Source organism: Otolemur garnettii, unplaced genomic scaffold, assembly GCF_000181295.1.
Source record: "Otolemur garnettii isolate 467f Iridium unplaced genomic scaffold, OtoGar3 scaffold00050, whole genome shotgun sequence".
In the NCBI taxonomy this organism is placed as follows: Eukaryota; Metazoa; Chordata; class Mammalia; order Primates; family Galagidae; genus Otolemur; species Otolemur garnettii.
In genome coordinates, this window is record NW_003852445.1 from 1,356,121 (window position 1) to 1,371,972 (window position 15,852).

Sequence of the window (15,852 nt, forward strand, 5' to 3'; positions counted from 1 at the left end):
TCATTCATTCAACAGATTTTTTGAGTATTTATGATGTTATTATTAGTTTTCCCTGTTTGTACTAGACTTCATTTAATGAGTTAAAACATTTTCTGGTTTAAAAAAAAAATCACCCATTACCCTACCCATGTCTTTAGAGCTTATTTACTTTTCCAGTTCATTGCTCTATTTTCCTCTGCAGAAATAGTTTCTCCGTCCTTATTTACCCTTAACTAATTTTAACTGTGCTTTCTCCTTAGTCAAGCGATCTTCCTGTGAACCTATCTGAACTACTTTGGGAGGTGGGAAACAATTAGTCTTTAAAACCAGGCCCAGAACTGGAAATAAATTGGATGAGGCGACACATGACAAATAAGTAGCCTAACACAGGGAGGTGTGATCCCATTTGCTTTACTTTTACTCAGAATTTTCTGGAGTCTGATGAGATGTGCAAGTGAATTATCCAAACCAAAGACTAAGGGAGGAGAGCTACAGAGTCAGGGAGACTTTAGGGAGATTCTCAGAGGCAGCATTCGACTTCTGCAAAATGATTTTTTTTTAATTTTTTAGTGCTTATTTTCTAATATTAGGAAACTCAAGGAGCTCAGCTGTATTGCCTCCTGGAAGTGATGTCCCTTTTTGTTGCAACTGGTCTTTTAGACTCAGCTCGCTGGGTAGTCACTTGTTAGACTGATGCTCTTATTGTCATGAAGTAAAATTAACTCCAGCTTCAATCTATGTACAGCTGAGAGGGTAGGGAGAAGGCAGAAACGTGGAGAAGTCACCGGCAGCAAATTCCCCATACAAACACTCTGTCAAAATTTTAAGTAGCTAGATACAGATTATTTTTAACAAACACCCAGTTATACAGAATATCACATGGGTCAAATGTTACCTAATCAAAGGCGTATTTTCACTTACGCCTGTTCCTTGGTGTACTTGGGTGACTGGCTCCAGGACCCCCCTTCTTCTGCAAATACGTAAGTCCATGTAGATGGGCTTTTTTACCTTTCAAATACTGTATTTTTTGATCTGTGTCAACTGTAGTTATTTGAGGTATATCATTTTAATCTGGCCTTTTGCACAGGTGTGGCTATTAGAGCTTTAAGTGTCTTGAGGTTAGAACAAATGAGGATCTAGGACAGTCCTCAAACTGTTTAAACAGGGGGCCAGTTCACTGTCCCTCAGACCGTTGGAGGGCTGGATTGCGGGCTCTGGGACAAGTCAGCTGCTAAGCAGGACAGGCAGCGGCAGTGGGCCAGATAAATGTCCTAGGTGGGCTGCATATGGCCCATGGGCCGTAGTTTGAGGATGCCTGATTCTAGGTTGTAAAGGATGAAAGTCTTCCCGTTTGGGTATAGGTGCTTCTGAGATATTTCAGCATGTAATTGAGATAAATAATTTCTAGGAGAAGTGATTGTTTTTCTCCTCCTGAAAATGTTAAAGATTTAAATAGATTGATTTTTTTTTTAAAGGCCAGCTGACTTAAGTCAAATGTATAGGATGCCTATTTGAACATAATAATAATACTTTAAAATAATAATTGAAATACTTTTCAATTCTGAGCGACCAGAAGCAGTAGCATTTCTTAATCACAAGAACCAGGGGCCTGAAAGAGTCAGTGCTCAGATCTCTGAATTACCATGCTAATCTTTCGTACTCATTTTCGAGATGATCACTGCAGCTTTCACTCAAAGTTGTTTTAGGCTCAGCTATTGCTATTCAGATTGAATGTGAGGTTTAAAGTCCTTGGTTAAAGTATGTCTTGGCTGGTTGCCCTACTAAAGCACACGTTTCGTGAAGAGGAAGGCTGGCGTATCTTCATTTTATAAAAATGCTCAGAGCTCATCCACAGTGGTGTTCATTAATGATGCTGAGTAAGTCTTCCCATTATAATAGAAGTCAGGCATTATACGCAAAGGAGAATGATCTGGGTAAGCTGGAAAATCACCTGCCTTATTTTAGCCCAGAGGGTTCTGTGTCGTATCTATGGTCAGTAGATAAGCTTCCAAGGTGTTACTGAAATTCTTTGCTTGATTTATTTATTTATTTTTCTTCTAAGAAGCATCTCTAGATGTTTTGTCAACTTACACTGGAGAAAAAAATGGTAATTCTCAGGGTAAGGTTTTTTTTTTTTTATATGAAGTCTGCCTTCTGTATTCCCAGAGGATGAAGCCATTCACATCTTAGAGACTACCAATGAACTGGGCTGGAGCACTTATGATTCAAGACTTAGCTGCATGTGTCATTCTGTTAGGGAAGGAAGTGGGTTTTAGAATAGTGGTTAAGTGTGTAGATTCTGGAATCTGACTGCCTGGATTTCAAGTTCTAGTTCCACCATTCACTGGCCTGGGAATGCAGGCAAGCTAATTTCATCATCCTGTGCCTCAATTTTCTAGCAGGAAGGAGAAAATAATAATCCTAACCTCATCTGGTTGTTTTCTGTGGCAACTGAGTTAATGTGTCTGGAACACCTAAAATAGTGGTCAGCACCTAGTAGACAGATGTTAGATGCTAGTGTTATTACCCCCATTGACTAGCTGTGTAATTTTGGTCAGTTACCTTCTCTCAGCTATGCTTGCTTAACTTTTAAAATGGGCTTAGTAATACCTCACCTATCTAGAGCCAAGGGGATGAAATCAATCTCTTGGAAACAAAGACTCGCTCCCCCCCTTTCTGTGAAATCATGTTGACATCTTTGTATGGAGAGGATGCTGAAATGTTATAATTCTGCTCCATTCCATGGTATAAAAGGGCCAGCCACCCCTTCCAGCTTATATCCTATTTTGCCCAAATTGCGTGGGTAGGGGTAGGGGCCTGGAAAGTTATTCTGGAATTTAGTGATTAGTTATGTCTGAGATAAAGGAGTCTTTTCAGTAAAAAAAAAAAAAAAAAAAAAAAAAGAATAGAATAGAAAGAAAGAAAGATCCCACCAAATATGTGCCCTGTCTCTTCACTTCCCCCATGCCAAATGGTTTGCACAGCTGTTAAGAGGACAGGTCTCATGATCTGGTGTGATGATTCTTTCTTTCCACAATCTTGAAGAAGCAGAAGTTTGATTTTTATCAATGGACTTCTCCTCTAGACAGGAAGCTTGTTCTAAGGCTTAAATTATTTGTACTATTGAATTTTTCTCAATGTCCTGGTGCTTTTTGATGAGGTGTGCCTCAGTTAATAACCTCCAAATATCAGGAGCAAACAGAAAAGTATCCATTTAGATCAGTGGTTCTCAACCTTCTTAATGTATTTTCATTGTTACAAAGGGGTCTCAACCCACAGGTTGAGAACCTCTGATTTAGATACAGGATCACATCAGGGTTTAGAAAGTGCCCTCTTAACTTTCCCATAGTGGTTGGTGAAATGTCGTGATCCATACGCCCTTTTTATCTGCGTGACGGTCCTTTTGAACACAATGCTAGAAATGTATGATTGCAATCAGAAATTCCCACTGTTAACACTCATGCATAATGTTTTTGGTACAGTTATCCATGTGTGACACACAGCCATTCTCTGCTACAGATCAAGCAAGACGTGTGTCATTTTACTTGTAGCTTCAGCTTCCATTTTCAGGAGAAACTGCTGTTTGTGTATAGCACGAGGCCACAGTGTTCTTGGAGCTTTGCTCAAAGAGAGTTGGCAATTACTACGAAACCACGGATCCAGCACAGTGCCCTGTCCATCTCAGGTGCTCATTGCATGCCTGCAGACTGGACTGGAATCAAAAAACAGAGACCTTCGGGTAGGACAGAAGCCGTCCCAAGAGGCAGCTATGCAGCTGGGAAACAGAGCTCTAATTTTTCAGCCCCATCCTTAGTTGCCAGGTTCCCAGCATATCATCAGAGTCCTGGACATGACATTGAGCTGATGTGTGGAGGTTGTTTTTGTCTGTCCTGCTTTTGTTTTAGGCAAATCAGGTCTGAGTTAGGGACCTTACTGATAGAGACCTTTCAGATGTTTTCCCCTTTAGGGGGAATGTGGATCCTTGGGGATATTTGAATTGCTAACAAGGCAGGTTGTGTGTTATGTGGTGTCCTGCCAAGTTTCATTTAGTTGGTTGGAATGCCAAAGCGGAGAGGGGTGTCCTCCTGCTGGCAGGATCCCTAAGGAAGCCAACACGTCACAGCTGCTGAACAGAAAAAGCCTGAGGTTGGCACAGGGAGCATGGAGGGTAATCCTTCCTGCCCGGCCAGTGCTGTTTACTCTGCCACCCTACGGCTGGTGGACACTGGGCGTGGTGGGCGTGCTCACCTACTACCTGTTTGCAGAACTCTGAGACAGCCAGGGCAGAGCTAAAACAGTAGTAATCTGAAACCAGTCCAGTGGGTTTTCCTTCTCCCAAACTGAAATCTGCATTCCAGATGAAACCTGCGGGAAGCGGAAGAAAGCACTTAAAAAAAAAAAAAAAGCTTCAAGGGCAATAAATTAACTGCTTGGAGAGTTCTGGGCATTTTGAAATGATCTATTTGTTCCCTCTTTTTTTTGATTGGGCTTTGTAAGTGGCTGTTGATTTGAGTGCATTGCAAGGGTTCTGGCCTGGATGGCCCAGGCATCTGACCATAACCCAGATGGAAAGGAGGGCTTGTGTAAGAAGCATTCCATTCACTTTCTGCTGATTCACTTCTGAATCCTTGGGCTGTCAGGGTCAGCTTGCCGGCTCAGCACTTTCAGGAGCCTTCACTGGCTCACCAATGAGGAAGTTGAATGCCACCAGGAGGACCGCGGCTCTGGGGCGGAGCTCCTGGTGAAGTCCTGGGCTGGGATTACGGGACAGGCTGACTTTCCCTATGACAAAAAGCCTTTTGTCCACCGGAATGAATACGGAAGTCCCAGAAGAGCAGCCTGCCCCGTCTGTGTGTAGTAAGGTGCATGGCTCGGCTGCCTGTGGGCGTTGAGCTCCACAGAGTTTTCGCAGTTGCCCTGGGCACACCATCATCACAAACCGGAAGGAGGACACAGTGCCTTGAAAGGGAGCAAGTTTGTTCGCAGTGTGGCTGACAGCCTGACTCTCGGGAACTGTTGCTCTGTGTCCTGTAAATGAAAAGCAGATGGAGTGGATAAACTGAGAGAGCGGGGGAGGTAACACGAGTCAGAACTTCCACCCAGGGTGCTATTGAGACATGGAGGATGTTGGCGACTCTCTGAATGGCAGTGATGTCTTGGAACCAGACAACGCCGAAGCCGGACTTGAGATGGCTCAGTCGATCCTGAGTAAGTTCTCCATGAAATCCTTGTTTGGATTTACGAGTAAGTTAGAAGCTGTGGATCCCGAGGAGGACGATGCTGTGCTGAAGGCCTTCCGCCGGTTAGATGTGGCTCCCACACCTGGGCAGGATGAGCGAAGTGTTGCTGGCTCAGAGCAGCAGGAGGCAGAGGCTGAGGTTCCCCCTGACCTTGGAAATGATGGGAAGACTGTGGAGACAGAATCAGAGGGAAGTCTGGGGAAGGCAGAAGCAGGGACTTCTATTCCTGGTCCAGAGCTGCTTCCGCTCAGTACTTTGAGTGTGGCCAGAGATGATGTCATTTGGGTTCGTGGGACCCTCGTGCATACCACCAGTGATTCTGATTCTGATGATGGTGGCCCAGAGCCAGACGAAGGAAGCAGTACCCAGGGCCCAAAGTCCCCCAGTGTTTTATCTGAACCACCTCAGGAAACCAAAGAAAAACCAGAAGATTCTAGGGAAAGGATTGCCACCCGGGAAATGGATGCCACAGAACTCTGTGCAGAAACGTCTAGGAGGACTCCACCTGAGATAAGTGGCAGGCAGGAATCTGGTGATGGTGGTCTTCAGCCAGAGCACGTCCCCAGCCCAGACCAGGATAAAGAAGGGTCTCAAGTCCTACCTGCAGTAAGAGACCAGAATTTGAGTGTCAGTGTCACGGAGAACACCTCTTCTAAAAAAGAAGTCCCCGGAGAGAAGTCATTCCAGCTTCCAGCTTTTTTTAGTGGGCTTCGTGTGTTGAAGAAGGGGGCTACAGCTGAGGGAGGGGAGACCATCACTGAAATTAAACCAAAGGATGGGGACCTGGCTTTGCTCAAATTGACCCAGCCTGTGCAGAAGTCCCTAGGGCAGGCCGGGCCACAGACCGTGAGGAGTGGGGAGAAAGCCACCGATCCCAAGGCCACTCCCACTCTGCTGGAGCAGCTCTCTCAGCTGCTCAACATCGACATGCCCAGAACTGAACTGAAGGCAGCAGACCCTGAGTCTCCCAGGAAAGAAGAGATGGGCTGCGGTGTCGACCTGGAGAGCCAGGGCGGCCCCGGAGAGCCCCAGACCCAGGCTGGTGAGGTCAAACCAAAACCACCGGAGACAGCCCTGGAGGCCTTTAAAGCCTTATTCATCCGTCCCCCCAAAAAGGGGACGACAGCAGACACCTCTGAGCTGGAAGCTCTCAAGCGCAAGATGAGGAATGAGAAGGAGTCATTAAGAGCCGTGTTCGAACGGTCCAAGTCAAGGCCGGCGGATGGCCCCCCTGATTCCAAAAGCGTATGTAGAACTGGGTTTTGCATTTTGTCATAAAACACGGTGCCACTGTATTTCTTTTCAGGTTTCCTGCTGAAAGTGAATCCCAGTTGCTTATTGTGAGAAACTCTTGGATGAAAAATGTTTGTGATGAAATTCTATTGTCCTGGTAAGGACTGTGGAGCTAGACAGAGTGCTTTTCATTCTTCCTTCTATCCTCCCAGGATATTGTAAGAAGGATGCACGAAAAGATACACAGGTGGGAAAGGGTGTCGGTCACCCTGAGTTTTAAACGGTGATAGGAAACAAACTTATAAAAACCTAGCATGAGGAAGTGATGCAGGGTGGAAGTTTAGCTTGGGTTTACAGGGTTTCCTTACCACTTAATTACACCTCTATGGAAACTGTATTTTTCCTTTGAAAGTACACCATTGGGCAAAATATGTGTCAGTGATGTGATTGGAATGTTCCAGGATGGTTGGGAGACTTCCTGATTGGGCACTGGATTTAGAATGAGACTTGAGTTTTAATTCTAACTGCCATTTACTGGCTGGGTGACCTGGATAATCTGAGTCTCTCTTTCCTCATGTGCAAAATGAGGAAAATAACTCTTACCTTGTGTGGTTGTTGTGGGGATTAAATGAAGGTAACACATGAGAAGCATCTAATTAATGGAAGCTGTTACTATCATTCAAAGAAAACTACTTAAGGTAAAATATAAAGACTCGCAAGCACCTGTTCAGTGGATCTTGAAGGTTCATAAGAACAATGAATAGAATTTCCTCACTTAATTCAGTTTATGATTATCATTCCTTCATATCTTCAGTAGATTCGGTTGAAATGTTAAAAATGAAAGTCTTTGGCAAAATTATCTTGGGTAATAGTTAAAAACTAAACACAATAGAGCAGTCTCCTATTGTAAAAATAAACTCCTGTGAAAATAACTTGAATATGAAGGCAATTTCATTCATATTTTATAGGAAAGAAAAACATGAAATTAACGAAGAGTGCTTAGAATTGTGTCTTGGCCTACAGGTCAGGCTCACAGAAAATGAAAATCAATCTACATTACATATAACTCTGGAGCTATTTGGGATATATTTGTAAACATTAACTGTAAAAGTGCTTGAACATAGTTCATTTGTGTCTGTATCTTCAGTTCAGAGTACATTGGTGCTTGTAAAAGTCATCTCTTAAGGATGTGACACATATTTAAACTTAGCCTTGAGTTTTTTTGTTCTGATTATTTAAAATTTTCCCTTTGACTGATCACCTTACATTTTTGGAAGAGGATCGTTACAGTGATTGAGAGCAATGTGCATCTGGCCATCAAAATTAATTTTAGAATTAGGGTTAGCATGCTTGTTTTTAGGAATTAGCTCAGGCCACATTTTATTTAATGTATTCTTTACCTGCTTTTTCAACAGCCTGACCAGAGCCCCACGGAGCAGGACGATAGGACTCCTGGCAGGCTCCAAGCTGTCTGGCCACCCCCAAAGACAAAAGACACGGAAGAAAAAGTGGGATTGAAGTACACTGAAGCAGGTAATGTGAAAAGAAACCAGGGACCCAGGCATGAGCTCTTTCTTCAGTGGCCTCTAGGTCTAGATTAATAGACTCTCAGAGTTGGGGATTTTGTTTCATTACAAAATATAGGAGAAGGCTTCTCTTTTTGGTTTTGCTGCTGAAGTGACCCTTTGCATTTGTTACCAAATCTCTTAGAGGCGAAGATGAATGCAGTGGAATAAATTAAGTTGACAAACCCTTGGGGAAATGATGGAGAAGGTAGATTGCAGATCCCTCAGGAAGCAGGTGGTTGGTCCTCATATAATGTTTGTGAGCTGGCAGTGTTGCTGGAAGGGGCAGAGCATGATTCTCCAGAGCTGTAATCTGATTTGTTGTTTGTCTTTGAGTAACGCTTTTGAGATAAAGGAACCTTGTGCAGAGTGAATGTACAGATACCATATCAGTTACTCGCTCACTTTGGTCAGACAAAGCCTTTATTTAATGCATGGCCAATTTTAAAGCAACCTAACTCTCTGGAAACCTTCCCGGGAGCTTTACTTGAATATATTTAAATGGAGTGGAAATCGAGATGTTGTGACTCTTTAAGTGAAAGGTCCATGCAAAATTAAAAAAAATAATAAATAAATCCAAGGACAGGCATATCTGAATTGCATGTGTGTGTATGTATCTCTGAAGCCTCTGCCTTCTTTATGATATTTGGAGATTATATTTTGTCAGTTGTCTTAAGTATGTGTGTATATTAAGGCCTCTTTGGTTATAGAAAACATTTCTTTCCATTCCTGGTCCTTGACAGACAGACATGAGTCAAAGTTTGGGTGGCTCACTAGGTTTTTCTGTCATATCATCAAATTATCCCAGTGATCGGGAACATGTTGGCAGGTGAATCTTGATCATGTCTAACCTCCATTTACACAATTGTAATTTATGACTTCCCCAGGATACTAATTCCATCAGAGCATTTTTTGCAGTGTTTGACCTATAGAATAAAAACAATCATAGTCTTACTTGAAGATATGTGTAGCTCTTTCAGTCTTCTTGCCCATCTTTGATTTTCCAAAATTGGAAGACTTATAGTTGCAATACTGAACCACATGCTGAGTTTTTTTGTGTGTGATCTAGTACAGTGTGAATGATTAAAAGTACTGGATTGTTCCTTTAATAGAAAACCTGGATCCTATAGATTCTTATTCCTATTTTATTTTCTTGAGACAAGGTCTCATTCTGTCACTCAAACTGGAGTCTAGTGGTGTAATCATAGCTCACAGCAGCCTCAAACTCCTGGGTTCAAGTGATCCACCTGCCTCAGCCTCGTAAGTAGCTGAGACTTATAGGTGTGTACCACCACACCTGGCTAATTTTTTAAAAAAATGTTTGTAGTAATGGCTCTTGCTATGTTGCTCAGGCTGGTCTCAAACTCTTGACCTCAAGTGCTTCACCCATCTGTGCTTCCCAAAGTGCTCCCTATAAGGTTGTGAGCCACTGTGCCTGGCCCTTATTCCTGAGTATTGGTGATTTTACTCTTGTCCCTACCAGAGTATCATGGTAATCTTCCTTGTGATAATGGGCATTTGCTGAGAGTAGAAAAAGAAATAAATGTCATAATGGTTTCTGAATCTATTTCAAGTACTATTTGGGGGTATTTATACCTCTATAGATATTTTTTCATCTTTGCTTCCTGGACTCTTCATTTTTAGAGGCTCAGAGGAGCTAATATCATAATCCAGTCTTTTCTAATATAATAAAACATGTTCTTAGAGCTAAGGGGCTAATTAGGATAGTTCTATGGGGTAGGCTCTGCCAGTTGGGAGACAGGTCTTGTCTGGAGAAGGCTCTGAGTCCCCAGCCAGCTCCCTCGGTGGCTCCCCGTGGTATCCCTGCTACATTCCCAGGCCTAGTGCTCTTGATGCTCATTAATTTGCTGATATGCTTTAGTGAGGAGAGTTGTAAAGAAGAATCAGATATTCCATGCCTGCAGGAAACTTACTTTTTACTCCATTACTGGATATGGTTGTCTCGCCATTGTATTGCTAATTTTGAGAAAGTTAATGTTTTCCCTGTAGTTTTCTTAAGTTCTGTTACTCTGTTAAACTAGAGTCTTGTAAGCATTTGGTTTATAACTGAACACATTTTGTGGTATTTCCACTGGTTTCCCCATCTTGAGGGAAACATACAAAACTTGTCACTCTGTAAGGGAGGGAGCACAGAGACAGGAATCAGATCTGAGCTAGCTCCAGGTGCTCCAAGTCTTATGCTTCTCCATCGTCAGCAATCGCGTTCCTAGAGTGTGTTACACATCAACTTAGTGAAATGGGAGGTTGAGAGTCTAGTATTCCTGTTTCATGCATGCTGTTGGAATTCTGGGCTGTTGACAACCAAGTCCAGTCCTGGTCAGAGCTGGGGACAGATGGTGGCTTTTATTGTGAGCCCCCACCATCCTTGTGCTGCCCTCCGCCACTTTGGACTTACTGTTGCTCTCATTTCCCTCTATTCAGAACTTATCATTTAATGTGTAAGAAATCACTTAATGCAGTAACTTCACTTTTAAAATAAAAATGAAGAGCACTAATATAACAGAAGCTGCCCCTTTAAACTGTGGTTCTGAGGTCCTCTCAGCCATGTGAGGGTGGCTCGCTGCTCTTGGTGGTGCCCACTGCCAAGGTGGCTCTCTCCCAGTACTCCCATAGCCACCAGCATCAGTCTACAGCTGCTGACACTGACTACCTCCCTTGGCAGATGATGCCCTTGGATCTTGCTAGAGCATTCAATGCCATTCCAGTGAAACTGCCCACTGCCAAAGGCATGTCTGTTGGCTCTTGGAGCCTAGAGATGTGCACCTTGAGAGAAGCCTCAGTACCTCCCAGAGCTGGCACTCAAGGGACTACCACAGGTGCCAAGCGCTACTGCTGGGTGGGGCGGAGGGTCACCGTGTTAATTCACTGCTGTATCTGAATTCCTCTGCTCAAAGGAAATAGAATCATTTCCCCCCAGCTCTTTATATTATCAGTGTTAATCTGCCTTGTGTTTTGAATGCCTCACAGCAATTTTTAGGGGAGTGATCATTTTGTTTCCCTTTTTTTTGTGATGAGGTTGAAATAATCTGACTGACCCTATGCTGTTCTCAGAATTGTCTTCTGAATATAGGATCTTGTTATTGAAACAAATTTGTGGGATGGTTTTTTTTTTTTTTTTTTAAGGACTTTTTAAAGTAGATTGCTCAGATCCTTAAATGGTTAACAAACTCATGGCAAGTTCATAGTTCATGGTACCTTTTCCTTGCTATTTATGTTCGGATCAAGTAAACTTGAGTAGCCAGTGAGACTTGGGGCTAACTTTAAACCAGGTATCCTCAAACTATGGCCCGCGGGCTACATGCAGCCTGCCTAGGACATTTATCCGGCCCGCAGGGTATTTTTGCCACTGCTGCCTGTCCTGCTTAGCAGCTGACTCGTCCTGGGGCCCGCAGTCTGGCCCTCCAACTGTCTGAGGGACAGTGAACTGGCCCTCTGTTTAAAAAGTCTGAGGACCCCTGCTTTAAACTGAATCCTTGAACCAAGAGGAAAGGTGTTTTGTGATAAGATACAAGGTGAACCTAGGAGGAAAGTGTCTATCTTTAAATTTGAGATGTAGGAAAGTGATTTGTCTGATAAGCCAACCAGTGTTTTTTTCCATTCCACTTCCAAATACACTATCCTATTCTATGCAGTGTGGTTATATAAGAGCTAGTAACTTGGCCAAAATTTTGAAAATTGACTGAAAAGCATTAGTCTATAACTGAACCATGGAAGTAGCATAGGACTAAACATCCATTAATACTTAGCCCAAACTTGAATGTCGAATTTTTCTAAACCATCTTAGATCACCTTTTTCCTTCTGCTTTGTTTAGTACAAATAATACTTAACTTTATTTTCTCTTGGATAATTACATATATTACTATATCAACTGGAGTCCTTTCAGGGAATCAGGTGGCACTCAAGGTGGGTGATTGAGGAGAGTTTGTTGAGACTCTTCACAAAAGTGTGGGCAGGGCTCGGGGAATCCATTACAGCCCTGGGCCAGTAGTGATGAGATGCTTTTACTGCCCCTACACCTGAAGTGGCAAGGGTGGGAGTAGCTCCGGGGAAACTAAGAAGTTCAGAGGGAAGCTGAGTGGCATGGAGAGGGCTGCTGGACAGGACCCATGGCCCTCAGTAAAGACAGATGGCCAGTCCATGGGGACATGCCATGCTAGAAGCTGGTGCAAACATAGCCCAAATGCTTCTTCTCCAAACTTCTGATCTCCTGCTATCATTCCCATTGGCCAAACCCAATGAGAAGTTAGAGGACCAGGAGCCACTGAGGCCGTCCCTATAGGCCAGCCAGTGGGACTCAGAATAGGATACCACTAGGAACAGTAGACTTGGAGAGGCAAGCAGAAGATCCTTAGCACAGCTGCACTGCCAGTGTTGAGCACCCAGCAGGTCCCATACTGAGAAGCTTCTAAAGCCCACCTGGGTGCGGTGGGACACACCTGTAATCCCAGACTCAGGAGGCTGAAGGGGGAGGATCACCTGAGCCCAGGAGTTAGAGGCTGCATTGAGCTCTGATTGGGCCACTGCACTTCAGAGACAGCTTGTGAGTCAGAATGTGATTCCTTCTCTAAAAATGTAAATAAATGGAAATGAACCTTGCGCAGAGAAGAATGCTGTGTGCACACTTGCTTTCCTTGTTATAAATCTCACAAGGCAGGTTTTAGTACAAGTGCAAGAAAAGAGTCTCCTATTTTTATCACACTGTGGGGCTGTGTGTTATATTTCCTACCCTCATCAGTTCATAGAAAATACACTGTCATTCAGTCTTGCTTTGTGGCTACCTACTTCACTCTAATGTGGAGGGTTTGTTACTGATCTTGGAAAATCTTCTAAGTTTTTAAATGTTTCCCTATATTATAAAGTTTGACCAGGAAAACCATAAAGCAAAAGAAATCTATAATTCTGTTTCAGAGGAATCTTGTCAACATTTTGAAATATAATAGGCTGACATGAATTTAATACTAGAAAATAAAAATAAAATTTGGATCATATTCCAGACTACTTTTCTTATTTGAACACTTTTAAATGATTTTTACCAAATATCAGTGATATTTATAGAAATTTAGTTTTCTTCAGTTATTATAAATATATTATAAATAACAGTACTATAAATATATTTCTTCATAAATATATTTCATCTTTAATAAATTAGGATAAATTCTTATTGGTAAAATTGCTGGGCTTAAGAGTATAGGCCTTTTGGGCAGCACTTGTGGCTCAAAGGAGTAGGGCGCCGGCCCCATATACCAGTCATGGCTGGTTCAAACCCAGCCCCAGCCATAAAACTGCAAAAAAAAGAAAAGACTATGGGCTTTTTAAAAGGTTTTTGATGCATATCACCAAATTATTATAGTTTTTCCTTACTAAATATCTTTACATAAAAAATTAGTACTTTCGGGCAGTGCCTATGGCTCAAAAGGGCAAGTCACCGGCTCCCTATGTTGGAAGTGGCAGGTTCAAACCCAGCCCCGGTCAAAAAAAGAAAAAATTAGTACTTCTTAGCAATTATTTATTTTATTTATGTATGTATTTATTTTTTTGAGACAGTCTCACTATGTTGCCCTTGGTAGAGTGTCCTGGCATCACAGTTCACAGCAACCTCAAACTCTTGGGCTTAAGTGATTCTCTTGCCTTAGCCTCCCAAGTAGTTGGGACTACAGGTGCCCGCTACCATGCCCAGCTATTTTTTGTTGCAGTTGTTATTGTTGTTTAGCTGGCCCTGGGCCAGTTCTAACCTGCCAGCCATGGGGAAACGTGGCCAGTGCCGCTACCATTGGGCTACAGGTGCTGAGATGCAACTATTTAACATGTAATATTTTCCCTTTTATCATTTGCTTTTAATTTTTTTACTGTGTTTTCTGATTTTTGGAAGCTTAAACTATTTATATAATGAAATCTATTATCTTTTTATTGCATAACATTTTTCTTTTGACTTTGATGACTTTCCTTGATTCAAGATCACCTATTTTTTCACGTTTCTTAGGTGGTTTCTTTCTATTTCTTTGCTTCTCTTTCCTCCCTTCCCTCTGTTTCATATAAATAATTTGGTGCATAGCCTGAAAGTACAGATCAAAGGCAACTTTTTTCTAAATTGCTGATTAATTTTATAGCAAAAAATACTCCTTCTTTCTAAGATTAGGATTGTTCTGGGCCTTCTATATTTTTTTGATTGTATATTGTACCATTCTTTTAAATTTGTCACATTGTAAAGCATCTCAGACATATTGGAAGTTTAATTACTTTTGCATACTTAAAAAAATTTTGTTGTGTTATCTCATATTCCATTCCTAGAAAAACTTAGTTTACATTGCTGAGTTTTAAAAGGATACCTTTGGAATTGCATTAATTTATAAATGTATTGTGGGAATGAGAATGCTTATCATTTTCACCAGGAACATATTTTAAACTATTTATTCAAAGTTTTTGGTGACATTCAGTAAATTAAATATATAATATTTATATGTAAATATTTAAGTCTATAGAGCAGTGGTTCTCAACCTTCCTAATGCTGCAAGCCTTTAATACAGTTCCTATGGGTTGCGACCCACAGGTTGAGAACCCCTGCTATAGAGGATGTCAAAATGCATGCACATTTTAAGAAAGGAAGAGACTTAAAATAGCAATATTCAACATATACTGATAAGAAAAGTTGAATACAAGTCACGTTGAGCAGAAATCAAAAGTCACCAAAAGGTCAACAAAAAACAAAAATAAGAACAAAAAAAATCAAAAGTCACTTGAGTATTTCAAATTTAATACCATTTTTTCCTTTCTTAAAATATGATATATATATATATATATATAGCACCCTTTGTATATCTTACATAATTTTTTTTCTAATTCTCAAGTGTATCTTTTTCTGTTTTTCTTTTTTTGAGACAGTCTCCCTCTGTCACCCTGAGTAGAGTGCTGTGGTGTCATAGTCAACAGCAACCTCAAAACCTCAAACTCTTGGGCTCAAGCACTCCTCTTGCCTCAGCCTCCCAGGTAGCTGGGTTTATAGCTGACCACCACAATGCCTAGCTAATCTTTCTATTTTTAGTAGAGACAAGAGTCTCATTTTGTCCAGGCTGGTCTCAAACTCTTGAGATCAGGCAATCCACCCACCTCGGCCTCCCAGAGTGCTAGGATTACAGGCGTGAGCCACTGGGCCTGGCCTCCCAACTGACCTGTTTGGTACAATGTACACTATTTGGGTGATGGGTACACTAAAAGCCCAGACCTCACTGCTACAAAATATATCCATGAGACAAAACTGCGCTTATACTATTCCACCCAAATATATGGAAATTTTAAAAAAGTAGTATAATGACTCCACCTTACCAGCCTTGCTATAGACATTCCCCCTAGGCCAGAGCTTGACTGAGTAAAGGACATGTTTGGACTGACTGACCTCAGTGGTAGCTGCCCTCAGTTTTACTCAGGTTTGTGACTCTTATTTTGAGACTCCATTAAAAGTCTAATAATGACAAAGCTAATGAAGAAAACACTGTAGGGGCGGAGCCTGTCGCTCAAGGAGTAGGGCGCTGGCCCCCTATACTGGTGGTGATGGGTTCAAGCTTGGCCCTGGCCAAAACTTCAAACAAAACAAAAACAAAAACACTGCAGTTTTTAGCATATATTTTAAATCTTCCTCCCCTACCCCATAGCTGTCTGTGGACACTGCCAGGTTCAGATGAAGAATCTCTGTTGTGGCTCAGCACCTGTAGCTCAACCGGCCAAGGCGCCAGCCACGTACACCTAAGGTGGCGGGTTCGAATCCCCAGCCCGGACCCGCCAAAACAACAATGACGGCTGCAACCAAAAAATAGCTGGG

General features: G+C 42.2%; 1 protein-coding gene across 2 annotated transcripts in view; it reads left to right on the forward strand.

The window, feature by feature from the left end:
• The window catches only part of FMN1 (formin 1), a 370,390-nt gene that overhangs the window by 83,084 nt on the left and 271,454 nt on the right, over positions 1-15,852 (forward strand). The window contains exons 1-2 of one of the 2 annotated variants that reach the window (XM_003791684.2): positions 4,989-6,464; positions 7,868-7,985. In XM_003791684.2, the coding sequence (XP_003791732.1) occupies positions 5,097-6,464; positions 7,868-7,985 (1,486 nt within the window). In that variant the 5' untranslated portion in view covers positions 4,989-5,096. Of the gene's footprint in view, positions 1-4,988; positions 6,465-7,867; positions 7,986-15,852 lie in introns of those variants that run through there. The other variant, XM_003791683.1, reaches the window with a different exon arrangement.